We start from the raw sequence: 27,911 nt of genomic DNA, 5'->3' as shown, positions 1-27,911 counted from the left end.
ACGAGCTGAGCACCCGCGGGCCTCTTCCTCCCACAGGAAACCGCAGGCGTTGGGCACACCCAGCCTGCAAGGAGCGGCGCCCACAGACAGCAGGCTCTGCGAAGGCCCACGTGGACAGCAGGCGGCCGTCAAAGGAGGGGGCGTGCCCTGCGGAGCTCGGGGGCGTGCCCGGGAGGGCGTGACCGGAAGGCAGGGGCGGCACGGAGCGCCCTAGGCCCCGCCCACTTCCGCCTCTCAGAGCGCGGACAGCTCTGGCAGCTGAGGTTTTGGCAGTCTCTCCCGAGGCCGTTGGCCGCGCATGCGTAGTGAGCGGCTTCGAGGACTTGAGGCGGTGGTAAGCGCTCCTCTCCCTCACAACTCCCGGCATCGGCACCGCCTGCCTGCTAATGAAGCCTCAAAATAACGTGGTTTTAATCAGCTTAATACACGCATCTCTCGCGCCCCATCCCGAAGGACTTCGGCACAGTTCCAAAGCCTTCCAGACGTTCCCCTCCCAGCCCTGCCTCCACAGGCTCTTCCAGCTACTGCCTCTCCCTCCTGGAGACACACAGCCTACCCCTCACAACCTCGTGCTCCCCACACAGATCATCTCGGCGGTTAGCCTCAGCACCCCCTACAAGTCTTGGGAACCTGCGTCCTTCAGCGCCCTCCCGCCAGGTCTCTCACGTGTTCTTCCAGCCACACCCCTCGCCACCCCCCGAAGCCCCACCCCTCACAGGGCCCGCAGCCCCGCCCTTTACAGGTATTCTTGCCCCTCCCCTTTCAAAGCTCCGAAGTCCTGCTCAGGACGGTTATCTGTGTCTCTGCCTTCGTCAGGTCCCGCAGCCCTAGCCCTCTCCAGTCTTTGCAGCTCTGCCCTTCCCTCGCTAGCCCCGAAGCGCCGCGCCTCAGGCTCACACATTCTCCTCTCCTCAAAGGCCCTTTCAGCCCCGCCCATCCTAGTCCTCCACAGCTCCGCCCCTCGCCCGGCCTACAGTCCCGCCCTTCACAAGGCTTACAGTTCAGCCCTCACAGGCCCTCCCAGCCCCGCCCCTCGCAGGATTCCCTCAGCCCCGCCCCTTGTAGTGCTCCCCTAACTCATCTGTTCTTAGCACCTGACCTCTCTGAAGGCTTCGTCGAGGCCTCCTCGGCCCCTCCTCCCCAGCATCCCCTCCCACGGCTTTCTTCTGTGGCCTTGGTCCCTCCCCGGCTGCTGTCCTCAGACCTTCATTGGCCTCTTATCTCCCCAGTAACCAGACCACAACAGTGAGATTGGAGTACCCAGGACAGGTCAGGCACTCCAGCAGGTAGGGACCGGGCCTCGCTCTCAGCCGACCGGGGCGGGGGTTTCCCCTGCCTCTGTGCTGCCTCCTCCCCAAACAGCCCCACCTCGGAGATACCGAGGGTCTAGAGGACCCCGTCCCAGAGTCAGAGCCGTGACGCAAGACAGAATGTGAGAGGTGGGAGGTTGGGAGGGGCGTGGGAAGAGATCTGACAGGTGCCCCGCTCTGACTCACTGGAGGAATTGAGACTCAAAGAGAGGCCAGTTCTGGGGTCACCCTCTTCCAGTGCCTAGTACCTCGCTGTTCATTGCCCACCCTCCTCGCCCTCTCCTCGCCGTCTGAAGGGGTCCTGTGTCGCCCCTACAGAAGCCTCACCCTCTTTGGCCAAGATGCCTTTTGGACTCTCGGCTGGGAGCACTCGCTCCGAGGATGGAAGTGAGGCCTTCCTGGAGGGAATGGGTAATTCCTGCTTTCTTTATTTTATTCATTCTTTTCCTCGGTTTTCCCATGTTTCAGGTCCTGTGCAGCGGGGCCCTGGGGACCGGGAGGGTTTTCAGGAGCGCCCTCTAGTGGCTACACACTTGCTCCAGAATGAAGGTGGAGCCGGGCCTGAGGGAGTGGGATGGCCAGGAAGACTTCCTGCAGAAGTCTGAGTGAGGCCCGGAACGTCTCCCAGGAATTACCAACAGGAGAAGGAAGGGAAGAGTGTTTCTGCAGAGAGAACAGGATGTGACTAGAGCAAGGTTTCTTTACCTCCATATCGTTGACCCTTGGGGTCAGGTGTCAGATCATTCTTGGATATTAGGGGGAGGGTTCTGTGTGCTGGAGGATGCGCAGTGCTCCCCTGGCTTCTACCCACTGCATGCCAGTAGTACCCTCCCGACCCTCCCCTCCCCTGTGGCAATCAAACATGTCTTCAGACACTGCCAAATGGCCGTAAGGGGACAGAATTGATCCTGGTTGAGAACTATGCCGTGGGGGATGGGGAGCTAGTGGATGGGACCAGAGAGGTGGGTAGGGTCGGGTTTGTGGGGCCTGGAACCCCAGGCTGTGGAACTGCAGCTTTGGAGGTGCTGGAGCACAGGGAGGTCTGTGACCACTCTAGGCATGGAAAGACCCTCTGGAGCTGTGAAGGGAGCCAGGAGGTTGGGGAGGAGGCTGGGGTGATGGTCCAGGCAAGGGAGGGTGAGGCCTGAGCCAAGGGGATGGGCTGAGAGTGAGGAGGCGGGAGGGTGGGGCTGAGGAAGGGTGGTGGTGGGGTTGAACAGGAGGGATGTAACAAGAAAAGTGTCCCCCCCCCCCCGCCCCCGGGGACTTGGCACATGTCCCCAGCTTTCCCAAGTTCTAGGTCCTGTGCTTCTGCTCCCTGAGGACTGTGAGGCTTCCCTGGAGTGCCCTCTAGTGGGGAAACAGAGGCGTGCCCAAACCCTGGATAGAAGTGGGTTTGGGGCGGGGGAAATGCGGAGGTCAGCTTAGGGTACAGGCAGTATGCAGGGATGAGGAAGCTTGAGAGAGACAGGAACTGAGACGCAGCCCTAGAGTGGTGAGGGGGACTGGGTCTGCAGTTCAGCTGCAGTTGGTGAGCCTCTAAGGGAGCCAGAATTCCTGGGGTTTGGAGAGGGAGGGGCTGGATTCCCATGAATCCCTTGCCTGGTCCCACGCCTCAGTGGACTGGGAGCTGAGCCGACTGCAGCGACAATGCAAAGTGATGGAAGATGAAAGGCGAGCCTACAGCAAAGAAGTTCATCAGCGCATCAACAAGCAGCTGTGAGCCTGGGTCCCTGGAGCTGGGGAGGGGGCTGTTAAGGAGGTGGGGGTTGCATTCCTGGGTCTGAGAGGGGAGGGCAGGCTCAGTGTGTCTGGACTTCAGTGATGCTGAGCTCTGCCCCTTCTGGCTTCCCCTCCCTCTCCCTGCCTGGGCAGTGAGGAGATCCAGCGCCTGGAGGGGGTGCGACACAAACTGCGGGTGCAGATCAGCATTGCCCAGAGCCAGGTCAGGCGGCTGCGGGACAGCGAGAGGCTGGAGAGCATGGGTCACCTGCTCAAGTGCCAGGTCCGGGTGCAGGCCGAGGTCAAGGAGCTGCAGGCGCAGAACCAAGCCCTGGACAGAGAGGTGGGTCCTGGGGCCAGACTCGGTGGGTCCTACTCGGGGGCAAGTGTCATAACCTCTTTGAGCCTCACCTTCCTCATCTGAAAAGTGGGGTTATTGAAAGCATCGAAATGGGGTCATTTCAATGGGGTTATTGAAAGTTATTGAAAGCGTCCTCTCAAGGGAGTTTGTGTTCAGGCTCCCATAGGAATTATGAGTCTTTACTGCTTAGCACAGCCCCATGCCTTCAAAAAGGCGGTTAAGAGGGAAAGAGTCACCTTCTGGAGTCAGTGCATCCTGCATTATAACAAAATTCTGGTCCAGGCGCATCAGAGCTGTGTGACCGTGGGCAAGTCTTCTTCTCTCCGGGCCCTAGTTTCTTCATCTGCAAAAAGAGAATGTGGGTAATGCAGCAGAGTCTAGACCGACTTTTCATCCTGTTGGCTTCAAGATCCTGTTGTTTGACCCTGGAAATGTGTGACTTTTCTAGGCTAGTGTTCTTTTCAGTTTTTAGGACCAGGACTCACTGTGACACTGTTCATTTACAAAGAGATGCATATGGATGTAAACACACACACACAAGCAAACATATCAGAAACAAAGTTTCCCCAAATAATACTCTTCTCCACATGGGATCCGTTATATTTTCTTTCTTTTTTTTCCATTCTAATTTCAATTCTACTCTTCATTTTAGAAAGTTGCTTGCCAAAGGACTTCCCTAGAGGTCCAATAGTTAAGACTTTGCCTTCCAATGCTGGGGAGTCCTGGTTCAGTCCCTGGTGGGGGAGCTGAGATCCCACATGCCTTGGGCCCAAAAAACAAAACATAAAACAGAAACAATATTATAACAAATTTAATAAAGATTTTAAAAATGGTCCACATCAAAAAAATCTTAAAAAAAAAAGTTGCTTGCCGAGACCAAAAGATTTCTTGCACACTACTGGATCACAAATAGGAGATTGAAAGTTAGTTATCTTGATGGGCTGTATTAGTTTGCTATTGCTGCTGTAACAAATTACCACTCACTTGACTTAAAGTGACTTGAGAACTAAAGAACCTCTTGATGAAAGTGAAAGAGGAGAGTGAAAAAGCTGGCTTAAAACTCAACATTCAGAAAACTAAGATCATGGCATCCGTTCCCATCACTTCATGGGAAATAGATGGGGAAACAGTGGCTGGCTTTATTTTTTTTGGGCTCTAAAATCACTGCAGATGGTGATTGCAGCCATGAAATGAAAAGAAGCTTACTCCTTGGAAGGAAAGTTATGACCAACCTAGATAGCATATTCAAAAGCAGAGACATTACTTTGCCAACAAAGGTCCGTCTAGTCAAGGCTCTGGTTTTTCCAGTGGTCATGTATGGATGTGAGAGTTGGACTGCGAAGAAAGCTGAGCGCCGAATTGATGCTTTTGAACTGTGGTGTTGGAGAAGACTCTTGAGAGTCCCTTGGACTGCAAAGAAATCCAACCAGTCCATCCTAAAGCAGATGAGTCCTGGGTGTTCATTGGAAGGATTGATGTTGAAGCTGAAACTCCAATCCTTTAACCACCTGATGCGAAGAGCTGGCTCATTTGAAAAGACCCTGATGCTGGGAAAGATTGAGGGCAGGAGGAGAAGGGGACGACAGAGGATGAGATGGTTGGATGGCATCACCGACTCAATGGACATGGGTTTGGGTGGACTCTGGGAGTTGGTGATGGGCAGGGAGGCTTGGCATGCTGCGGTTCATGGGGTTGCAAAGAGTCAGACATGACTGAGCGACTGAACTGAACTGACTTAAAGTAATACCAATTAATTATCCTGCAGTGCTGGAGGACAGAAATCCAAAATGAGTTTCACTGGGCTAAAATCAAGGTGTTAGCAGGCTGTGTTCCTTTAAGACCCTTCAGGGGAGACTCCATTTCCTGCTTTTAGAAGCTGCCTGCATTCCTTGGTTTATCGCTCCTTTCTTTTAAAAATTTTTTATTCTCAAAATGATTTATTTTGATAGTGCCGAGTCTTCATTGCTGCTCTCGGGCCTTCTCTGGTTGCAGCAATCAGGGGCTACTCTCTAGTTACAGTGTATGGGCTTTCCCTTGCCATGGCTTCTCTTGCTGTGGAGCATGGCTAGGGTATGTGGGCTTCAGTAATTGTGGGCACAGGATTAGCTGCCCAGTGGCATGTGGGATCTTAGCTCTCCAACCAGAGGTCGAACCTGTGTTCCCCTGCATTGGCGGGCAGATTCCTAACCCCTGGACCGCCAGGGACGTCCTTATGACTCCTTTCTGTATCTTCTTAGCCAGCAATGACCAGTCGATCTTTCTCAAGCTGCATCACTCTGATGCCTTTGTCATCTCTTCTCCTCTGATTCTGACTCTCCTGCTTCCCTCTTTCACTTGTAACGACCTTTGTTATCATGTTGAGCTCATCCAGACAATTCAGGAGATTAACCTTGAGTCATCTCAACATCCTTGGCTTTATCACATCTGTAAAGTCCTTTTTGCCTCTTCAAGTGACATAGTCACAAGTTCTAGAAATTTGGATGTGGATATCTGGGCAGGAGAGTGTGGGGTGTTGGGGGTGGCTTATGTGACTTGTTGCATGAATTCAGCAGCACCCAAGAATAGCTTCTAAATGCTTACTCCCATTTTCTGAACCTATCACATCAGAAACTGATGACAGACAATCCTTGGATTGTACCAGTTCATAGCAACAATCTATGTGTATATATATATGTATATGATAAAATTCAGCATCCGTTCATGTTAAACTCTTAGCAATCCAAGAATAAAAGGGAATTCCCCAAATTTGATGAAGGGCAACTATAAAACATCTACAGCAAACATTATATTTGATAGCAAAACATAAAAAAATTCTCCTTGAGATCAGTAACAATATAAGGGTGTTAGCTAGCATCACTTCTGTTTGACATTGTACTGGAATTCCTGTCCAGCCCAGTATGGGAAGGAAAAGAAAAATAAAACAATTTAAAAATCAGAAGAAATGAAATGGTCAGTATTTGTTGGTGATCTATTTGTGTACATTGAAGGTCCAAAAGAATCTAAAACTAACTTATATTTAACAAGGTATTTTAGCATTGTGGCTGGAAACAAAGGTTAATGATATTTCTCTATATTAGCAGTAACTATTAGGCAATTAAAGAAAAAAAAAGACACATTTATAATAGCCAAAGGAAGTACCTGGGAAGAAATCTAACAAAAGTATGCAAGACCCCTATAGAATAAATTGTAAAAGTGTATTGAGGAATATTAAAGAATGCTGGGGAAGATTTCCCTGATGCTGGGAAAGATTGAAGGCAAAAGGAGAAGGGGGCAGCAGAGGATGAGATGGTTAGATGGCATCACCAACTCAATGGACATGAATTTGAGCAAGCTCCAGGAGATAGGGAAGGACAGGGGAGCCTGGTGCAGTCTATGGGGTCAAAGTGAGTTGGACACAGCTTAGTGACTGAACAACAACAAAAGAAGAATTTAATATTTGAGTCATCTTTTTTTTTTTTTTTGGCCGCTCTGCACGGCATGCAGGATTCCCAACCGGGGAGCGAACCTACACCCCCTGCAGTGGGAGAGCAGTCTTAACCACTGGACCACCAGGGAAATCCCAAAGAAGAATTTAATAAATGTGGAAGTATACCATGTTCATGGATTGGAAGAGTTAGTGTTGTAAAATGTCAGATCTCCAAACTGATTAATAAAAGTCATGTAATTCCAATCAAAACACTAAAAGTTTTTTATTTTTAATGGATGAAATGGACAGATTCTAAGATTTATAGAGAAGTGAAGTGAACAAGATGACTAAGATTTACTTAAAAGAACAGTGTGGGAATTCCCTGGCAATCCAGTGGCTAAGACGCCATGCTTCCACTGCAGGGGACACAGGTTCAATGCCTGGTCAGGGAACTAAGATCCTGCATGTCATGCAGAGAGGCCAAAAAGGAAAAATTTTAAAAATAAAAAGAAAAGGCCATAGGGCTTTCTTGGTGGCTCAGTGGTAAAGAATCCACCTGCCAATACAGGAGACATGGGTTTGATTCCTGGTCCAGGAAGATCCCCCATGCCCTAGGGCAACTAAGCCTTTGTGCCGCAGCTACTGAAGCCCACTGACCTAAGGCCTGTGCTCTGCAACCAGCGAAGCACTCAATGAGAAGCCCTCACACGGCAAATAGAGAGTAGCCCCAATTCTCTGCAACTTGAGAAAGCCTGCAGACAGGAACAAAGACCCAGCACAGCCCCAAAAAAGAGAGAGAAAAGTCATAAAAAGGTATCATTACACACTCACCAGATTTTCAAAAGCGAGTGTCCAAATACGCCAAGTGCCAGGGAGAGAAGGAACAGTGGGAACTCTTAAAGAATTGCTGGTTCATAAGAGCCCACCACCTAGAGGGAGTCTAAATTGTCATGTATATTCTGAAAAGTTTTTTCCCCCATTATCTATTAAATTTGAAGAGAAACATACCCTGTGAGCTGGGGTTGCATCCACTCCACACGGATGGTCACCGGAAGCAGGCTTGGGCTCCACCTGACCATGACACTCATAGGATCCAACAGGCTGTCACCTGGCACCAGGTTCACTTAACTGCAGAAGGACAGAGGGCAGGACGCAGCAGCATCTTTGCACGACAGCATCCAGTGCATCTTCCTTGAGCATTCAGGGGCTACTGCTCAGCATCTTCAGTTGGACGATACCATATGGGTGGGTGTTGCCCACCCTGGCATGGGGATGTTTTTTATATTCAACACGAGCCACCACTTGTAACCAATTATCAGAGCAGCTTGTATGACCCCACCAGGAACATACTACGTTATAAGAAATACCCCACAAGGAAACCAGTTTTCTATTCATTCATGATCACATAAGCCTCCGGTGTCTACAAGTCCACTCACAGTCCTTCCAGTCCGACATAGTTCACAATCAGGGGCCACCTTTATAGTAAACATTGTTGCCTGGGAACCACAGCTGGCATTCTGTATTTACCTTAAACCCAGTATGTTTCCATGGAAATGGTGTTAGAAGGAAGTAAACCAAAGTCATCCCCCAGTAGAAACTGGTTTCAGTTCAGTTAAGTTCAGTCGCTCAGTCATGTCCGACTCTTTGCGACCCCATGAATCACAGCCTGCCAGGCCTCCCTGTCCATCACCAACTCCTGGAGTTCACTGAGACTCACGTCCATCGAGTCAGTGATGCCATCCAGCCATCTCATCCTCTGTCCTCCCCTTCTCCTCCTGCCCCCAATCCCTCCCAGCATCAGAGTCTTTTCCAATGAGTCAGCTCTTCGCATGAGGTGGCCAAAGTACTGGAGTTTCAGCTTTAGCATCATTCCTTCCAGAGAAGGCAATGGCACCCCATTCCAACACTCTTGCCTGGAAAATCCCATGGGTGGAGGAGCCTGGTAGGCTGCAGTCCATGGGGTTGCAAAGAGTCGGACATGACTGAGTGGCTTCACTTTCACTTTTCACTTTCATGCATTGGAGAAGGAAGTGGCAACCCACTCCAGTGTTCTTGCCTGGAGAATCCCAGGGACGAGGGAGCCTGGTGGGCTGCCGTCTATGGGATCGCACAGAGTCGGACATGACTGAATCGACTTAGCAACTTCCAAAGAAATACCAAGGCTGATCTCCTTCAGAATGGACTGGCTGGATCTCCTTGCAGTCCAAGGGACTCTCAAGAGTCTTCTCCAACACCACAGTTCAAAAGCATCAATTCTTTGGCGCTCAGCCTTCTTCACAGTCCAACTCTCACATCCATACATGACCACTGGAAAAACCATAGCCTTGACTAGATGGACCTTTGTTGGCAAAGTAATGTCTCTGCTTTTGAATATGCTGTCTAGGTTGGTCATAACTTTCCTTCCAAGGAGTAAGCGTCTTTTAATTTCATGGCTGCAGTCATGAAATTAAATTTCAAATTAAATTTAATTTCAAATCTGCAGTGATTTTGGAGCCCCCCAAAATAAAGTCTGACACTGTTTCCACTGTTTCCCCATCTATTTGCCATGAAGTGATGGGACCGGATGCCATGATCTTTGTTTTCTGAATGTTGAGCTTTAAGCCAACTTTTTCACTCTCCACTTTCACCTTCATCAAGAGGCTTTTTAGTTCCTCTTCACTTTCTGCCATAAGGGTGGTGTCATCTGCATATCTGAGGTTATTGATATTTCTCCCGGCAATCTTGATTCCAGCTTGTGCCTCTTCCAGCCCAGCGTTTCTCATGATGTACTCTGCATATAAGTTAAATAAGCAGGGTGACAATATACAGCCTTGACGTACTCCTTTTCCTATTTGGAACCAGTCTGTTGTTCCATGTCCAGTTCTAACTGTTGCTTCCTGACCTGCATACAGGTTTCTCAAGAGGCAGGTCAGGTGTTCTGGTATTCCCATCTCTTTCAGAATTTCCCACAGTTTGTTGTGATCCACACAGTCAAAGGCTTTGGAATAGTCAATAAAGCAGGAATAGATGTTTTTCTGGAACTCTCTTGCTTTTTCGATGATCCAGCGGATGTTGGCAATTTGATCTCTGGCTCCTCTGCCTTTTCTAAAACCAGCTTTAACATCAGGAAGTTCACGGTTCACGTATTGCTGAAGCCTGGCTTGGAGAATTTTGAGCATTACTTTACTAGCGTGTGAGATGAGTGCAATTGTGCGGTTGTTTGAGCATTCTTTGGCATTGCCTTTCTTTGGGATTCGAATGAAAACTGACCTTTTCCAGTCCTGTGGCCACTGCTGAGTTTTCCAAATTTGCTGGCATATTGAGTGCAGCACTTTCACAGCATCATCTTTCAGGATTTGAAATAGCTCCACTGGAATTCCATCACCTCCACTAGCTTTGTTTGTAGTGATGCTTTCTAAGGCCCACTTGACTTCACATTCCAGGATGTCTGGCACTAGGTGAGTGATCACACCATCGTGATTATCTGGGTCATGAAGATCTTTTTTGTACAGTTCTTCTGTGTATTCTTGCCACCTCTTCTTAATATCTTCTGCTTCTGTTAGGTCCATACCATTTCTGTCCTTTATCGAACCCATCTTTGCATGAAGTGTTCCCTTGGTATCTCTAATTTTCTTAAAGAGATCTCTAGTCTAGTCTAGTCAATCTAATCACACTAGGACCATAACCTTGTCTGACTCAATGAAATTAAGCCATGCCTGTGGGGCAACCCAAGACAGGTGGATCATGGTGGAGAGATCTGACAGAATGTGGTCCACTGGAGAAGGGAATGGCAAACTACTTCAGTATTCTTGCCTTGAGAACCCCATGAACAGTATGAAAAGGCAAAATGATAGGATACTGAAAAAGGAACTCCCCAGGTCAGTAGGTGCCCAATATGCTACTGGAGATCAGTGGAGAAATAACTCCAGAAAGAACGAAGGGATGGAGCCAAAGCAAAAAGAATACCCAGCTGTGGATGTGACTGGTGATAGAAGCAAGGTCCGATGCTATAAAGAGCAATATTGCATAGGAACCTGGAATGTCAGGTCCATGAATCAAGGCAAATTAGAAGTGGTCAAACAAGAGATGGCAAGAGTGAATGTCGACATTCTAGGAATCAGCAAACTCAAATGAACTGGAATGGGTGAATTTAACTCAGATGACCATTATATCTACTACTGCGAGCAGGAATCCCTCAGAAGAAATGGACTAGCCATCATGGTCAACAAAAGAGTCTGAAATGCAGTACTTGGATGCAATCTCAAAAACGACAGAATGATCTCTGTTCGTTTCCAAGGCAAACCATTCAATATCACAGTAATCCAAGTCTATGCCCCAACCAGTAACACTGAAGAAGCTGAAGTTGAACGGTTCTATGAAGACCTACAAGACTTTTTAGAACTAACACCCAAAAAATATCTCCTTTTCATTATTGGGAACTTGAATGCAAAAGTAGGAAGTCAAGAAATACCTGGAGTAACAGGCAAATTTGTCCTTGGAATACAGAATGAAGCAGGGCAAAGACTAATAGAGTTTTGCCAAGAAAATGCACTGGTCATAACAAACACCCTCTTCCAACAACACAAGAGAAGACTCTATACATGGACATCACCAGATGGTCAACACCGAAATCAGATTGATTATATTCTTTGCAGCCAAAGATGGAGAAGCTCTATACAGTCAACAAAAACAAGACCAGGAGCTGACTGTGGCTCAGATCATGAACTCCTTATTACCAAACTCAGACTTAAATTGAAGAAAATAGGGAAAACCACTAGACCATTCAGGTATGACCTAAATCAAATCCCTTATGATTATACAGTGGAAGTGAGAAATAGATTTAAGGGCCTAGATCTGATAGATAGAGTGCCTGATGAACTATGGACTGAGGTTCGTGACATTGTACAGGAGACAGGGATCAAGACCATCCCCATGGAAAAGAAATGCAAAAAAGGAAAATGGCTGTCTGGGGAGGACTCACAAATAGCTGTGAATAGAAGAGAAGTGAAAAGCAAAGGAGCAAAGGAAAGATATACCCATCTGAATGCAGAGTTCCAAAGAATAGCAAGAAGAGATAAGAAAGCCTTCCTCAGCGATCAATGCAAAGAAACTGGTTTAGATTTGTCAGTAACCCATCCTCCCACCCAATAATGGCACTTCTGTGTATATACCCTGGAACCAGGATTCGTGAAAAAATGTTGATAGATGCATTATTCATATCATCTAGCTCCAGATTAACCCAAATGTCCATTAATATTTGAATGAATAAATAAATTGGTATATTTTTATAATGACATAATATATGTGTGTGTGCTCAGCCACTCAGTCGTTTCTGACTCTTAGCAACCCCGTGGACTGTAGCTCACATGGCTCCTTTGTCCATGGGATTTCCCAGGCAAGAATACTGGAGTGAGTTGCCATTTCCTTCTCCAGGGGATCTTCCCCACTCAGGGAGCGAACTCTGGACCTCTGCATTGGAAGTGCAGAGTTGTAACCACTGGACCACCAGGAAGGTCCCTACTACATCACTTCATATAAGAGACTTGAGCATCCTTGGATTTTGGTATCTGAGAGGAGTCCTGGAACTAATCTCCTGTGAACACTGAAGAATGTAATTTTTCTGCAGAACTGGGAAACTAGTATAGTCAATTTCAAGCTACCAGCAATTGAACTCATGTACTTCCTGAAAATGTAACTGTGAGCTCTCAAGCACTGTCTGAGGACCCCCAGTATCACACTGCTAACAACTCTATTACAGCGGCTTGGCTGAACAACCCAGTAAGGGTTTGCATCCTAACAACCAGAAACCACTTGGAAAAAAAAAAAATATATATATATACATAAGTTGAAGAAAATCGTGTTTAGTTCTTTAAAACCACGATTACCTGTGGGATGTTTCTGCCTTTGGGGCACTGTACAACTTTTCAGATCTTGGTTAGCTTGGACTCACCACTCATTCCATACTGATTTCTGTGCAGCACTTGCGTTCTTTTTCTAAACTGAAATTTTACTGAGATAATGATAGATTCACAAGCAGAGAAGTCCTTGTATGCTTTGCCCAATTTCTCTCAATGGCACCATTTTGGAGTTTTGATTCTTGTTTTTTCAAAAAGATGTGTCATCCAAAGGAATGTAGCGCCACATCCTGTTGAACCTGGCAACGACCTTGAGCTCCCAGTTCATGTGGTGTCTGACTAATGTCCATGTGTCTCCCTCAAATTTTAAAATATCCCTATGGTTGCCCCTTTGAGTTTGCTGCAACACTCTGGGGGTGCCTTGGTGCATGCATGCATTTCTTAGGGTGGCTTACACGACAGAAATTCATTGTCACACAGCTCTGGAGGCCAGGAGTCCATGATCAGGATGTGAGCAGGACTGGTTCCTTTGGAAGCCTTGAGAATCTCTTCTGTGTCTCTTGCCTGTGTTCTGCTGGTCTACCGGAAACCTTTGGCATTCCTTTGTATGTAGAAGCATCACGCTGATCTTTGCCTTCATCTATTTTTTTTTTCTCTTAAAAAAAAAATTATACAATTTTAAAGGTTATACTTGAGGAGATGTCTGTCCAGGGGCAAGCATTTGCAGCAAAGGGCCCCAGGTCCCAGTCTATCTCACTCTCAGACTCTTGTCTCCACTTTGTTCACTGTGAGTGGTGTCTCATCCACCCAGATCACATGTTTCTCCCAAAATACCAGAAAGAATTCAGGCTGGCTCAGTTTGGGGCACACATCCATCCCTAAATGGATTAGCTTGGGGCTTCCCTGGTGGCTCAGTGGTAAAGAATCCGCCTGCCAATGCAGGAGACACGGGTTTGATCCCTGATCTGGGAAGATCCCACGTGCTGCAGAGCAACTAAACCTGTGCGCCACGACTACCAAGCCCACGCTCTGGAGCCTATGAGGTGCAGCTACCGAAGCCTGCGAACCCTAGAGCCCGTGCTCTGCAAGCAGAGAGGCCACTGCAAGGAGAAGCCTGCTCCCCGCAACTAGACAAAAGCCTGCGTGGCAATGAAGACTCAGCACAGCCAAAAATAAATACAATTTAAAGATTATTTAAAAAAAAAAAAGAATTGTCTAGACCTGGGTCATGTGGCCAGCAGGGCGGCTTCTTACGGTTGGAAGCCAGACCCACATGGAAAGTTGGGTACTGATCTCAGAAGCAGGTCCAGCTGATGGCCAGGCACACAAGGACTGCTCCTGTCAACCGCCCTAAGTCACTCACCCTCCCACTCACCTCCTCCCTCCCTCCCTCCATCTCTCCCACATCTCCTCAGCCAACAGGTACCACCCTCTTTCCCCAGATCCAGGAATGGGAGAGCCGGAACTCTGCCCACAGCAAGAATGCCAGGTCTCCAGGATGCGTCCAGCATGACAAGGTCAAGAGCCAGCGAAGGATCAAGAGTCTCGAAAACCAGTTGGACAAGGTGAGGGTCCGCCCCTTGGCTGTCCCCAGGCCCGAGCTCTGGGGTTTACGGGAAGACCTGAGCATGGGAGTCAAGTTTTGGAAATGGTGGACCAGGTCAGGAGACACGATCCCGGAGGGATGGAGGGTCCTCCCTGGGAAGGAGGCTGATCCTTGGGTCCTTGGCGACGCTCTCAGGGTCCCCAAATTGGGAACGGGCCCCCAGTCTGGCAAGTGCCCTCTCCTCTGCTGAAAGCGGAGAATGGAGGCAGGCCAGGTGTCAGACAGGCTCTCAGCACCCTCTCCCACCCCAGGTCATCTGTCGCTTTGACATCCAGCTGGCTCAGAACGCGACCTTGAGGGAGGAGCTAGATCTCCTGCGGATCGAGAGGAACCGCTATCTGAATGTGGACCGCAAGCTCCAGAAGGTCAGTGGCCCTGAAGCCCAGGAGCCCGTGGCTCAGCCCGCGGCTCAGCCCGCGAGGAGGGTGGGGATGCAAGAGTCACCCTATCTTCTCCAACCCTCCCGCCTCAAGTGCAGAACCACCCAGAACCATGGATTTACTTGAGTCTGGAGGGAATGGAGACCTGAAAATGTTCCAACAAAGACAACTGCCTCAGATGGAAGCAGAGATGTCACTTTTGAGTGTCGTCACGGGGTTGGGGGGGAGGGGTGGTGGCGGGGTGGGCGGGCAACAAAGGCTTCAGCCAGACCATTTACATTCCACACGTTTCTCAATAAGCTTAGAGGTTCTTTGAAGAACGCTCCCTTCCTCCCTCTGCCTCCCTCCCTTCCTTTTTTTTCTCTTCCCCTCTCTCTAAGTTTTACTTTGAAATAATTGCAAATCTGCAGAAAAAGATGCAGAAATAGTACAAAGAACTATCAATCCTTCACCAAGATTGGTAATTTGTCATTTTGCTCTGTCTGTCTTTCTGTCTCCGGGTAATTGTTTTTTTACTGAAAATAACATTGTCACGATTTGAGAGCTCGATGTAGACATTACAGAACGTCATTAAGAACGTCAGTGCTTATTTCCTAAGCATGAGACCATTTTCTTACATAAGCAAAGTGCCCTTGCCCAAGTCAGGAGCTTGAACATCGTTACAGTTCTCAATAGTCCATATTTAAAGTTCATGATTATGCCAACAGCATCCCGTGATAGTTAATTTAATTATCCTGCTGCAGGCTCTTGGCCAAGATCCCACAGTGCGTTTGGTTGTCCTGGCTCCCTTCATCTAGAACAGTGTCTTAGCACTTCTTTGTCTCCATGACTTTGACATTTTGGAAGTACCCAGCCCAGCTGTGCTGTGGGACATCCCTCACTGTGGGCTTATCTGATCTTTCTCCATGATTAGATTCAAGTCGTGCATTTTAGGTGAAATATCACTGAGGTGTGTCATTTGTGGGCATTACACCAGGAGCACGTAACGTCAGTTTGTCCCGTAACTAGTGATGTTGACCTTGATCGCTTGGTCAGCCGGTTTCTCCAATAGAGAGTTTCCCTCTTTATAATGAATGGGTCCAGGGAGATTCTTTGAAACCGTAAATATCCTGTTTCCCAACACATTTCCACTCTAGCCTCTCATAATGATGATTTTTGCCTGGATAATTATTACTGTGCATGCATGCATTGTGTCCAACTCTTTGCAATCCCGTGGATTGTTGCCTGCCAGGCCCATCAGTCCATGGGATTCTCCAGGCAAGAATACTGGGTTGCCATTTCCTTCTCCAGGGGAATCTTCCTGACCCAGGGATCAAACCAGGGTCTCCTGCATTGGCAGGTGAAATGTTTACCACTGAGCCACCTGAGAAGTCCAATTATTACTGTAATGGCTACCAAAGAGTGATTTTTTTTTAAACTCTCTATCATTTCTTCTTCATTTAGAAAATGGCATTTTACTTAAGGAAGAACTTCTTAAGTATATTTGTGGATTGTCAGTAAGCATTCGTGTATTCTTACTTTATCTATGACTTATAATCCATAGTGTGCATTACTTATTGTGATGCTCAAACTGTCCCAGACTTCTCTGGTGGGAGTGCCTTTGAGCTGGCTTTTTTGACAAGCCCATCGTCCCCCCCACCACAGGACTTCCTTATTTTCTGGCACAAGAAGATAGTCCAGACTTTCTTGTACTTGTTCTGCCTTAACTCTCGAGTTGGTGTTTCTCCAGAGTCCTGGTTCTTCCCAGTGGGAAGTAGGTGCTGAGAAACCAAAATATAGGCTCTAGGAGTCCTCACTGCCATTGGGGTGTCACTGACCTGAGGCCCTTTCTCTGGAGAGAGCTAGGAAACACACACACATTTTAAAATCCCGAGTTTGCATTGGTGTCTCTCATTCTGACCCCAGCACCACTGCCTGATTCCTGAACACTCCCCATTTTATCTCTGTTTCCCCCACAGTGGGAACTCCAGCTGCCGATAGCACTGTTATACGTACTTACGTTCAACCCTACGAAATGCCCAAGAGAGGTTTGGAATTGTTACAACTGTACTAACAACCCTTGAACCTGAGAGATCACAATTCATTTGCTTATTGTTTTATCCTCTATCCATCCATCCATCCATCTACACCTTATTCAGAAGTAACTAGGATTAGTTCCTATTTTTTCTTGGTCTTCTTTGTGGTTCTGTTCTTTGAAATATAGTTAGGTTCATTTGCTTCTCTTCATATTTGGTTTTAGTTCTGTCCCCTATTCTTGTTGATTGAATTTTCTTTGTGAACACGTAAACCATTGATGGGTTCCCAAATCAAAACTATCCCAGGGACTTCCCTGGTCCAGTGGCTAAGACTCCGCATTTGCAATGCGGGTGCCGGTGTTCCATCCCTGGTCAGGGAACTAGATCCCACATGCAGCAACAAAGACTGAAGATCCCAAGTCCCGCAACTAAGACCTGGCATAGCGAAATGAATAAATAAATTTAAAAAACTACTCCAAAGGTTTAGTCATTTCCTCATCATTTCTTCTATCCATTCCCACTCAGCCTCCGTAGTTTCTGGTTCTCTAGCCTGGGTTTCTTGTTGCAAAAGGGTGTGTGTGTGTGTGCATGTGTGCACATACATATATAGGGGCTTCCCAGGTGGCGCTAGTGGTAAAGAATCTGCCTGCCAGTGCAGGAGGTGCAAGAGACGTGGGTTCAATCCCTGCTTCAGGAAGATCCCCTGGAATAGGAAGTGGCAACCCACTCCAGTATTCCACTCCTGGGAAATCCCATGGCCAGAGGAACCTGGTAGGCTACAGTCCATGGGGTTGCAAAGAGTTGGACACGACTGAGGATGCATGCAACATAGATATATATGTGTTTATACACATTAGTACATACATATACACTATACGTGTAAAAATATATACATGTAATTTCTTCCTTTCTTTCTCCTGAAAGAACCCTTTTTACCCATAACTCTGCACAGACACTTCCACAGAACTAGGAAACAGATTAGTGTGGTCACAATTTTGAAATTCACACAATTTTTTGACTCTACCTCAAAGTTAGGTCAGCACTCTTAGGAGTATCCTGAATTGGGTATTTCACTGCATTCCTGGTCATCAGTCTGGCTTTCCTCTCCCTTGGAACCTTCTTGAAAACCCTTTCATGGATTGCCACTAACTAGGAAGGACCACATTTCTAAGACACAGGAAACCCACTTCTTATTGGGAGATACAGGCTCAAAGGAAAGCCCTCCAGTGGCGAGGGTGTCAGAAGTGGCCTCGGTCTTGTTCTCTTGGCAGGAGATCCAGCTCCTGAAGGACTCTGTCAGGAACCTCATGGTCTCCTCCACTTCCGCCTACACCGTCAGGTAGGGCCCCGGTAGGCGTCCTAGATGACTCAGTCCATGCATTTTCTTAACAAAGTGCTAGGAAGATTCCCACCTCATGAAACGGATTGTCAGAACCCCGCCCCCAACTTTTTCATAAGATGCCCCTTTCTTGCCCCTCCTCCACCAATTTTCCACTCCTTGGGCAAGGTCCTTCTTCTTGGGTGTATGAATTAACCTTTTGGCCCCTGTCTTTTCATGGCACATAGCACATAGGGATGTAGAGAAACTTAAGGGGAGTTCTCAGTGGCCCAGTGATTAGGATTCCAGGCTTTCATTGCCAAGGCCCTGGATTCAATTCCTGGTTGGGGAACTGAGATCCCAAAAGCCCCGTGGTGCTACCAATAAACAAATAAATAAATAATATATAAACAGATTTAAGTAAGCTCAGGATGCAGGGGCCAGGAACGTAGGAAGCGTTGGTTCAGTTCAGTTCAGTCACTCAGTCCTGTCCGACTCTTTGCAACACCATGGACTGCAGCACGCCAGGCCTCCCTGTCCATCACCAACTCCCAGAGTTTACCCAAACTCATGTCCATCGAGTCAGTGGTGCCATCCAACCATCTCACCCTCTGTTGTCCCCTTCTCCTCCTGCCCCCAATCTTTCCCAGCATCAGGGTCTTTTCAAATGAGTCAACTCTTCGCAGCAGGTGGCCAAAGGATTGGAGTTTCAGCTTCAACGTCAGTCCTTCCAATGAACACCCAGGACTGATCTCCTTTAGGATGGACTGGATGGATCTCCTTGCAGTCCAAGGGACTCTCAAGAGTCTTCTCCAACACCGCATTTCAAAAGCATCAATTCTGCACTCAGCTTTCTTCACAGTCCAACTCTCACATCCATACATGACCACTGGAAAAACCAGAGCCTTGACTAGACGGACCTTTGTTGGCAAAGTAATGTCTCTGCTTTTTAATGTGCTATCTAGGTTGGTCATAACTTTCCTTCCAAGGAGTAAGTGTCTTTTAATTTCATGGCTGCAATCACCATCTGCAGCGATTTTGGAGCCCCCCCCAAATAAAGTCTGACACTGTTTCCACTGTTTCCCCATCTATTTGCCATGAAGTGATGAGGCCGGATGCCATGATCTTCGTTTTCTGAACGTTGAGCTTTAAGCCAATTTTTTCACTCTCCTCTTTCACTTTCATCAAGAGGCTTTTTGGTTCTTCTTCACTTTCTGCCATAAGGGTGGTGTCATCTGCATATCTGAGTTTATTGATATTTCTCCCAGCAATCTTGATTCCAGCTTGTGCCTCTTCCAGCCCAGCGTTTCTCATGATGTACTCTGCATATAAGTTTAATAAGCAGGGTGACAATATACAGCCTTGACGTACTCCTTTTCCTATTTGGAACCAGTCTGTTGTTCCATGTCCAGTTCTAACTGTTGCTTCCTGACCTGCATACAGGTTTCTCAAGAGGCAGGTCAGGTGGTTTGGTATTCCCATCTCTTTCAGAATTTTCCATAGTTTATTGTGATCCACACAGTCAAAGGCTTTGGCATAGTCAATAAAGCAGGAATAGATGTTTTTCTGGAACTTTCTTGCTTTTTCGATGATCCAGCAGATGTTGGAAATTTGATCTCTGGTTCCTCTGCCTTTTCTAAAACCAGCTTGAACATCTGGAAGTTCATGGTTCACATATTGCTGAGGCCTGGCTTGGAGAATTTTGAGCATTACTTTACTAGCATGTGAGATGAGTGCAATTGTGCGGTCGTTTGAGCATTCTTTGGCATTGCCTTTCTTTGGGATTGGAATGAAAACTGACCTTTTCCAGTCCTGTGGCCACTGCTGAGTTTTCCAAATTTGCTGACATATTGAGTGCAGCACTTTCACAGCATCATCTTTCAGGATTTGAAAGAGCTCCACTGGAATTCCATCACCTCCACTAGCTTTGTTCGTAGTGATGGTTTCTAAGGCCCACTTGACTTCAAATTCCAGGATGTCTGGCTCTAGGAGAGTGATCATACCATCGTGATTATCTGGGTCGTGAAGATCTTTTTTGTAGTTCTTCTGTGTATTCTTGCCACCTCTTCTTAATATCTTTTATTAAGTCCATACCATTTCTGTCCTTTATCGAGCCCATCTTTGCATGAAATGTTCCCTTGGTATCTCTAATTTTCTTGAAGAGATCTCTAGTTTTTCCCATTCTATTGTTTTCCTCTATTTCTTTGCATTGATTGCTGAGGAAGGCTTTCTTATCTCTCCTTGCTATTCTTTGGAACTCTGCATTCAGATGCTTATATCTTTCCTTTTCTCCTTTGCTTTTCGCTTCTCTTCTTTTCACAGCTATTTGTAAGGCCTCCTCAGACAGCCATTTTGCTTTTTGGATTTCTTTTCCATGGGGATGGTCTTGATCCCTGTCTCCTGTACAGTGTCACGAACCTCAGTCCATAGTTCATCAGGCACTCTTGTCTATCAGATCTAGTCCCTTTAATCCATTTCTCACTTCCACTGTATAATCATAAGGGATTTGATTTAGGTCATACCTGAATGGTCTAGTGGTTTTCCCCACTTTCTTCAATTTCAGTCTGAATTTGGCAATAAGGAGTTCATGATCTGAGCCACAGTCAGCTCCTGGTCTTGTTTTTGCTGATTGTATAGAGCTTCTCCATCTTTGGCTGCGAAGCATATAATCAGTCTGATTTCGGTGTTTACCATCTGGTGATGTCCATGTGTAGAGTCTTCTCTTGTGTTGTTGGAAGAGGGTGTTTGCTATGATATTTATCAATATTGGTTGAAAGAGACAGAGATTCTCTCAAGACACCTTCAGGTAAAGGGTCATGTTGTATGGAACCCTGAAGTCCCGGCTGCTCAGCTGATGGGCGTCACTCTCTGCCTCTGGGCTCTTGGGGGCTCCACCCTCTCTCTCTCCTATCCCATCTCTACTTTCTAAGCTTCAGCACTGTTCTCTTACTGCAAGGGGTTTCTTAGCTTCTATTCAGTATCTTGTTTCTACCCCACGACTTCTGCTGATTATGGTTTGTGACTCCATGAGACATTGGCTCTAGCCCAAATCTACCTTAAGGTTTCTATAATCTTTCTTTTTTTGTTCCTTCTCTCTCTTTTTGCTTTCTTTCTTTCCTTCTTCCTCCCTTGCTTTGAGTTAAGATGCACATACAATTCACCATTTTAAAGTGCACCTTTCGGAGGCATTTAGTACATTCGTAATGCTGTGCACCATCATTTCTGTTTCCAATACCCCAAAAGGAGATCTGTGCCCAGTAGGCAGTCATTCTCTAGTCCCCTCTTCTCCAGCCCCCTGGCAACCAGTCTCCTTGTCATCTGGACGATTTACCTGTACATCTACCTGTCCCTAAGTGTATCTTTATGTTTCATGTAAATGGAATGATATGACGTGTCCTTCTGTGTCTGGCTCCTTTCACTCAGTGTAATGCTTTCAAAGGTTCACCCACGTTGTAGCATCTCTCAGAACTTCCTGCATTTTTAGGGCTGATTCTTTTTGTCTGTTTGTTGTTTAAATTATACTTCTTTAAAACACTCATTTATTTTTACTTTTTGGTCACATTGCATGGCATGTGGGATCTCAGTTCACTGACCATGGATCAAACCTGCGTCCTCTGCAGTGGACACGTGGAATCTTGACCGCTGAGCCACCAGGGAAGTCCTTTTATGGCTGATGCTGTCGTTTGTTACCTGTGGTCTGCCATGACCTCTTCAGAGCCTCAACTCATGGCTTCTGTTCACACATAGCTCTGGCTTCTTCCTAACTTGGCCTTCATAACATGACTTCTTGTGGCTTCTCTCTATACATCCTTTTAGCTTTGGCTTCCTGCTGTCCCCTTCTTAGCATCTCCCAGTGTGAATTCCGAGGAGAGAATCTGACTGGCCTGCCTCATGCTTTCTGCCAAGCCCCACCGGTGATGCTCTGTTGGCCTGTCTTTGCATCAGAAGCATCTGGCCCCTGCCAGCACTTGTCCAGTTGTCTGCAGTGGGCAGCCCAGCTGGGTGCAAGGAAGGGTGGTTTCAGCTAGAAGGCAAGGGACAGGTGTCAGGATCAACACTTCTTGTCGGACCAGCGCTTCCTAGCTGGGTGACCTGGGCAGGCCACTTACCCTCTCTGAACCTCCGTTTCCTCTATTGTGACATGGCAATAATAATGGGATCTTCCTCATGGACCCCTGTGGGCTGCTTTAGTACATATCCTGCAGGGCCTGGCTCTTGGGAAGTTGGGTTCCCTCTTCCTGGCCCTTCAGTGGGCCTGGGGCCCAAGACACAGAAAGAACGGTGAGTCCTGATCCCTGAGGGGCTCCTAGAGGGGTCTCTGCGGGCTGGGCCTGGGAGCCCAGGAGAGGGCTCCCACCAAGGAGGACTCAGCAGAATTTGAGTAGAGCCAGAAGCTTGTGCCCTGAGTCGAGGCAACTGAGGTTGGCAAAAGCGTGGAAAGGGGAACTAGACTGGTTTGTGGGACCTGAGAAGACTGAGCTGCTGGTCTCCCCACCTAATGACCCTCTGACCTTTGATCCTATGACCTGTGACGTAGGCTTGGGGCACTCTGAGTTCACAGTTGGCTGCACTACTGTTAAAAGCTTCACCTCCAGCTGAGCAGGCCGGGGGAGTTTCAGTCAGCAGGTGTCCCCAGCATCCTAACAGGGTGAACACTCAAGGGCTGGTGATGGCACGTGCCTGTCCACGTGAGGCCCTGCAGGCTCCAAGCGTCTTATCTTTCCAACCACAGTACCCACCCTCACCCCAAACTCCAGCACAGTTACCTTATCACCTGGGTCCACCTTTTGGAGTCTGAGTATCATCTCTAACTGTGCCATCATTGCCTCTTGCCTCCTGTTCCACAGCCACATAATAATGGCCAGGCTTCCCCGATGCCCCGGGCAGGCAATGCAGCGGTGCCCCCTCAGTGGGCAAGACCATCAGTCACTTACATGGCCTACCCACCTCCTCCTCCTCCACCCCCTACTGCCCCGTAACCCCATCCTGACCCACCACTAGGAACCTAGACAGTTCTCTGCCTTTTGTGACAACCTGATTCTGCCCCATCCCTGGGACCCCAGGCTGATCCCATGCATCCTGTGACCCCAGGCTGGCTCTGTCCATCTCTGTGACTCCAGGCTGACCTCCCCCATCCCTGAGACCCCAGCCTGATAGCTAACCCTGCCCCATTCACCCTCCAAACCCAGGTTGACCCCAAATCCAACCTCCTGTCTCCCTGACCCTGGTCTAACCACCCCCCATCCCTCCCAGGGAAGAGGCGAAGGCCAAGTTAGGCATGCTGCGGGAGAGAGCTGAGAAGGAGGTGGCCCAGAACGAGACGGAGGTGCAGATCTTGCAGCGGCAGATCGCACACTTGGAGCAGCTGCACCACTTCCTCAAGCTCAAGAACGGCGACCGGCAGCCGGATTCCGCCATCGTGGAGAAGCGCGAGCAGCGAGGTGAGGCCCGGGGCCTCCAGCATGTTGGGCAGCGGGATGGGCGGGCCCGCCGGCCCCTGGTCTCAGCGTGGGGCGGGGCCTCCAGGGGCGGGGCGCGGAGGGGCGGGGTCTGCGCGACTGCGGGGCCGCCCTCTCCCCACTGGCCTCCCGGCTCAGGCCACAGCAGCCACTGGTGGCTGCCCCGACGGCGACCTCATTGTCCCCTCGCCCCCCAGCCCGGGAGGTGGCCGAAGGCCTCCGGAAGACCTCCCAGGAGAAGCTGGTGCTGCGCTACGAGGACGCCCTGAATAAACTGTCCCAGATGACCGGGGAGAGCGACCCGGACTTGCTGGTGGAAAAGTATCTGGAGTGTGAGTACCTGGGGGTGGAGAGGGGCAGGCTCGCGGCCCCAGGCCCCCAGAATCCAGTGCAGGCTGTGCTCTGTCTCGGTCACCGAGGGCCACCGCTTTGGGCCTGGGCGGGGGGGGGGGGGGGGGGGGGGGGGGGGATGGGTCTTCCACCCTCGCTGGAGGACCCAGCGATCAGGCTCCGCTCTACTGGGCTCTTACCATCCGCCCTGCCTCTGCCACGCTCCTCCTCCCCGTCTTTCCCAATCTCCCTCCTTCCCCCATCTCGGGCCTTCTGACCCCTTCCTCCTGTGTTTGTCTCTGCGTGCGTGTCTCTTGTCTCTCCGGACCCTGCCTTTCCCCACTGGCCCCCAGTGGAGGAGCGGAACTTCGCGGAGTTCAACTTCATCAATGAGCAGAACTCGGAGCTGGAGCACTTGCAGGAGGAGATCAAGGAGGTGGGCGAGACCCGCCCCCTCCCCATCCCTGACTCCTCTGGCCGCCTTGTGTCCCCTCCGGAGCTGGGCCCAGCGTTGCGCCCCTACCCCCGCAGATGCAGGAGGCCTTGGTGAGCGGGCGCCGCAGCGAGGAGGACCGGCGAGCGCAGCAGGAGCAGCAGCGGGCAGAGCTGCAGCAGCGCGTGGACGATGTGCACTCGGAGGCCGACGACCTGGAGGCCCGCTACCACAATTTTCGCGAGCAGCTGGAGAAGCTCAAGACCAGTGAGCCCCAGGCCCGGCTTCTTCTTCTGGGAGGCTGTGATGAGCAGGCGGGGAGCCCTGCCAGAGTTGGCCACGGACAGACATTCCGAGGACCACTTTGTGCATTCCCTTGTCCCTTGTCTGTCCCATATCCATCCATCCATTCTGCATCCATCCATCTGTCCATCCTGCAGCAGCATCTATTCCTCCTTCCAGTGCAGAGGGACAAGAGTCAGGCTGCTGGGATTCAGCTGGGTCTGAATCCCAGCTCCCCTATCTGTGAACTTTGGTGTGTGGTATCCTCTGTTGGAGCCCCCCGTAAGTGCCTACTTCGTGGGGTTGGCATGAGATTGGTGGGATGACAGATGGAGAGAGACAGGGAGAGGTGGCAGTGGTGACGGGGAGCAAGCAGGAAGTCTGCTGCACAGTAGGAGCTCAAGTCTTGGTAGACCCTGTTTGCCACAGCGCAAAGCCCTGTGCTAGGTGATGAGGACTGGGCGGGTTGGGGGGCGGGATAAGAGACTGGCTTCGGATACTCGTAACCCAGGGGCTGGGATAGAGGATACCCTGGGGACTGCAGGAACGAGAGGATGCCTTTAAGTCAGCATGGAATGCAGAATTTGGGGGGCCCAGTGCTCAGTGAAAAGTGGGGCCCCTTCTTGAAAAACCAGCAAGAATTTCAAGTGCCAGCAGCAGAACCCATGACACTGGCTCTGTCGGGTCACAGGGGAGGTCTCCTGGGAGCAATGATGCTTGAGGCTGATTTCAAAGGATGAGTAAGCAAAAACCTGGAGGGGGGGAATGCTCCCAGCAGGTGGGGTCCAGGCTTGGAGATGTGTTCAAGGAAGGTAGGTTCTTTGTGCAGAGAGGGGAATGGAAGGGGGCGTGGGTGGAAGCTGAAGAGCCTCAAATCCTAAATGGATGCCAGGCTGAGGTTTTGCTCCTGGGGTTGTGGTGCTCAGGCGTCTCATTGCGGTGGCTTCTCTTGTTGCGGAGCACAAGCGTAGGGCACGTGGCCTCAGTACTTGCAGCTCCCTGGCTGTAGAGCACAGGCTCAATAGTTGTGGCCCTGGGTCTTTGTTCCATGGCATGTGGGATCTTGCTGGATCATGGATTGAGCCCCTGTCCCCTGCATCGGCAGGCAGATTCTTTACCACTACGCCACCAGGGAAGCCCCTCCCTTGCTTTTTGTCCTCTGTCATGTGGCGCCTGGGGGCCAGGCACCCCGAGATGCCCGCCAACCCTCCTCCCCTGGCAGTCTGAACTTGGACAAGTCCCTTGCCATCTTTAAGCCTTGTTTGGCGTCTCCTCAGCCAGGGCAGCAGGGCCTTGAGGAGGAGAGAGCTGGCACTCCTTGGACACTGGGTCCATAACCACCTGTCCCCTCTGACCCCAGACATCCAGCACCTCTTCACCAGGGCCCAGTGTGACAGCACCCTTATCAATGACCTCCTCGGGATCAAGACCCACATGAGAGACCGGGACATCAGCCTTTTTCTGAGCCTCATCGAGAAGCGACTGGTGCAGCTCCTGACCGTGCAGGCCTTCCTGGAAACGCAGGTTGTGGTGCAGAGGGCATGGAGGTGGGGGGGGGGGGGGGCGGTGCGGGGGCCGGGGCCTTGAAGACGGACCTGAACAGACAGCCGACTTCTCCACCCTCCAGAACTACACCTCCACCAGCATGTTCAACGCTGCCCTCATGGTGCTGGGCCAGAGCTCCGAGGATTTTCCTAAGAAGGTGGCCCCACCTCAGCCGCCAGACAACCTGTGAGCCAGAGGGCCAGAGGGAGCGGCTGGGGAGGACGTGCCCTGGGGATGGAGGCGAGATGTGGGAAGGGGCCGTTCTTGGGGGGATCCCCTGGACTAGGGGGGCTTCCCCAGTGGCTCAGATAGTAAAGAATCTGCCTGCAATGCAGGAGACTCAGGTTCGATCCTTGGGTTGGGAATATCCCCTGGAGAAGGGAATGGCAACCCACTGCAGTATTCTTGCCTGGAAAATCCCATGGAGAAAGGAGCTTGGCAGGCTACAGTCCAGGGGGTCGCAAAGAGTCCATGGCGACTGAGTGACTGACATTATCACTTCCTTGAACTAAAGGGTGGGGGGTGGTAGAATATGAAGCGGGTGCTTCGGGGGAGCCAGGAAGAGTAGGGTCTCCAGGGACAGTATGGACGATGGGGCCCTGGATGGACCAGACAGGGAAAAGACGCTCTGACCCCGGCGCGTGGCTGAGGGTCTCGGGACCTTGCAATGAGGAGCCATCGAACTTTCGAAGGTAGAGACTTAGAGTCCCTTCCTGCCTTTTCCCTCACTTCAGGGAGGACCCCCCAGGTTTTGAGGCCAAAGACGACTATCCTCTGAGCAAGGAGGAGCTGCTGAGCTCTGTAATGAAGGCGGTGAGGATGGGCGTCGGCAGGGGGCGGGGCGGGACGTGGCGGGGGCGGGGCCGGGATCCCGGCGGGGCGGGGGCGAGGGCGCCGGTGGGCGCGGCCTCCCCCAGGGGCCCTAACTCACTTCCCCGGCAGCTGGAGGCCCGGGAGCAGCCAAAGGAGCAGCACCTGAAGGAGCTGGTCGAGAGCATCAAGGTGGAGAGCACCCCGAGCATGACCTCCAGCACCCAGAAGGTCAGCTCCAGCTCGCGCCTGGTGACCCAGCGGCCCAGTCAAGTTCCTGGGTCCATCATGAGCCACAGGACCAGCGGCATCCTGGTGTCCAGCGGAGGCCGCGCCACCAGCTCCAACGTGGGCCACGTGACCTTCGGGGACTCCAGTGCCACCACAGGGGGACTGATGTCCAGTCGAGGCTCCATCCCGGGCCGCGTGACCTTCCGATCCCCCAACTCTAGCAGCTACCTGGGGTCCACTGGATACGTGGGGTCCAGCAGAGACCACGACAGCTTTGAGGCAAGCAAAGGCCCTGGGTCAGAATCGAGTGGAGGCCTCGGGTCCAGCCCCGGCCCTGCCTCCAGCCCCGGCCCTGCCTCCAGCACCGGCCAGGCCTCCAGCACCAGCAAGGACTCCCAGAGCAACTACTAGGGCACCCAGCCCCAGCCGGGCCCCGGCTCCTCGCAGGGCCTTCTCGGCGTCTCTGATTCCCTTCCCTGTGTTTCCGTATCTCTTCTATTAGCCCTCCCTCATCAGCCTCCCGGTCTCCCTCTCTGTTTCTGGCGCACCCTTCCCTTTCAGTTGCCGGATTTCCTGTTTCTGGGTTTCCCATTCAGTGTGTCCCAGTCTTGTCCCCATGTCTGCGTTCTCATCTCTGCTCTGACCTCTCTGATGACCCCTTCCCCTCCTGTTTCAGCTTCCCCGTTTCTAACTCCCTCTCCTCACCTCCATCTCCCAGGCCCTCCTTGCATCTCATGTCCCAGCCCCTGTAGTTCCTTGTTCCCCTCAAGAGTCCTCAGTACTGACTAGTGGGGGAGGAATAGGGGCCAAGGTGTCAGGGTTGGCGTGAGCTGTGACCATAGGAAATAAAGGCCAGAGTCTGACTTTTA

The 27,911-nt window shown here is 50.2% G+C and overlaps 1 protein-coding gene across 7 annotated transcripts; it reads left to right on the top strand.

Annotated features, from left to right (window-relative positions):
- Nucleotides 1-264: 264 nt before the first annotated feature.
- ODAD1 (outer dynein arm docking complex subunit 1) lies at nt 265-27,911 on the top strand. Of its 7 annotated transcripts, none has more exons than XM_070771389.1 (16): nt 265-334; nt 1,230-1,286; nt 1,629-1,721; nt 2,930-3,029; nt 3,186-3,375; nt 14,076-14,198; nt 14,491-14,604; nt 17,906-17,973; nt 23,206-23,393; nt 23,609-23,743; nt 24,095-24,177; nt 24,273-24,738; nt 25,817-25,983; nt 26,084-26,187; nt 26,736-26,814; nt 26,944-27,911. In XM_070771389.1, the coding sequence occupies exons 3-16, from the start codon at nt 1,652-1,654 to the stop codon at nt 27,451-27,453; spliced, it is 2,397 nt and encodes a 798-aa protein (XP_070627490.1). In that variant the 5' UTR covers nt 265-334; nt 1,230-1,286; nt 1,629-1,651; the 3' UTR covers nt 27,454-27,911. The 7 variants fall into 7 exon arrangements, with proteins under 7 accessions (XP_070627490.1, XP_070627491.1, XP_070627494.1 ...); XM_070771390.1 differs by lacking the exon at nt 265-334 and adding an exon at nt 375-742; XM_070771393.1 differs by lacking the exon at nt 265-334 and having other exon boundaries at nt 1,039-1,286; nt 25,817-25,980.

Source organism: Bos indicus, chromosome 18, assembly GCF_029378745.1.
Source record: "Bos indicus isolate NIAB-ARS_2022 breed Sahiwal x Tharparkar chromosome 18, NIAB-ARS_B.indTharparkar_mat_pri_1.0, whole genome shotgun sequence".
NCBI classification, from domain to species: Eukaryota; Metazoa; Chordata; class Mammalia; order Artiodactyla; family Bovidae; genus Bos; species Bos indicus.
The sequence above is the reverse complement of the archived record's forward strand: the minus strand, read 5'-3'. Positions and strand labels throughout refer to the sequence as shown.

Coding starts and splice junctions, on each gene's coding strand:
- ODAD1 (XM_070771389.1), top strand. CDS start 1,652: ATGCCTTTTGGACTCTCGGCTGGGAGCACTCGCTCCGAGGATGGAAGT. Junction 14,605..17,905: donor TGGACCGCAAGCTCCAGAAG/GTCAGTGGCCCT, acceptor TTCTCTTGGCAG/GAGATCCAGCTCCTGAAGGA. Junction 24,739..25,816: donor ATCCTCTGTTGGAGCCCCCC/GTAAGTGCCTAC, acceptor CTCTGACCCCAG/ACATCCAGCACCTCTTCACC.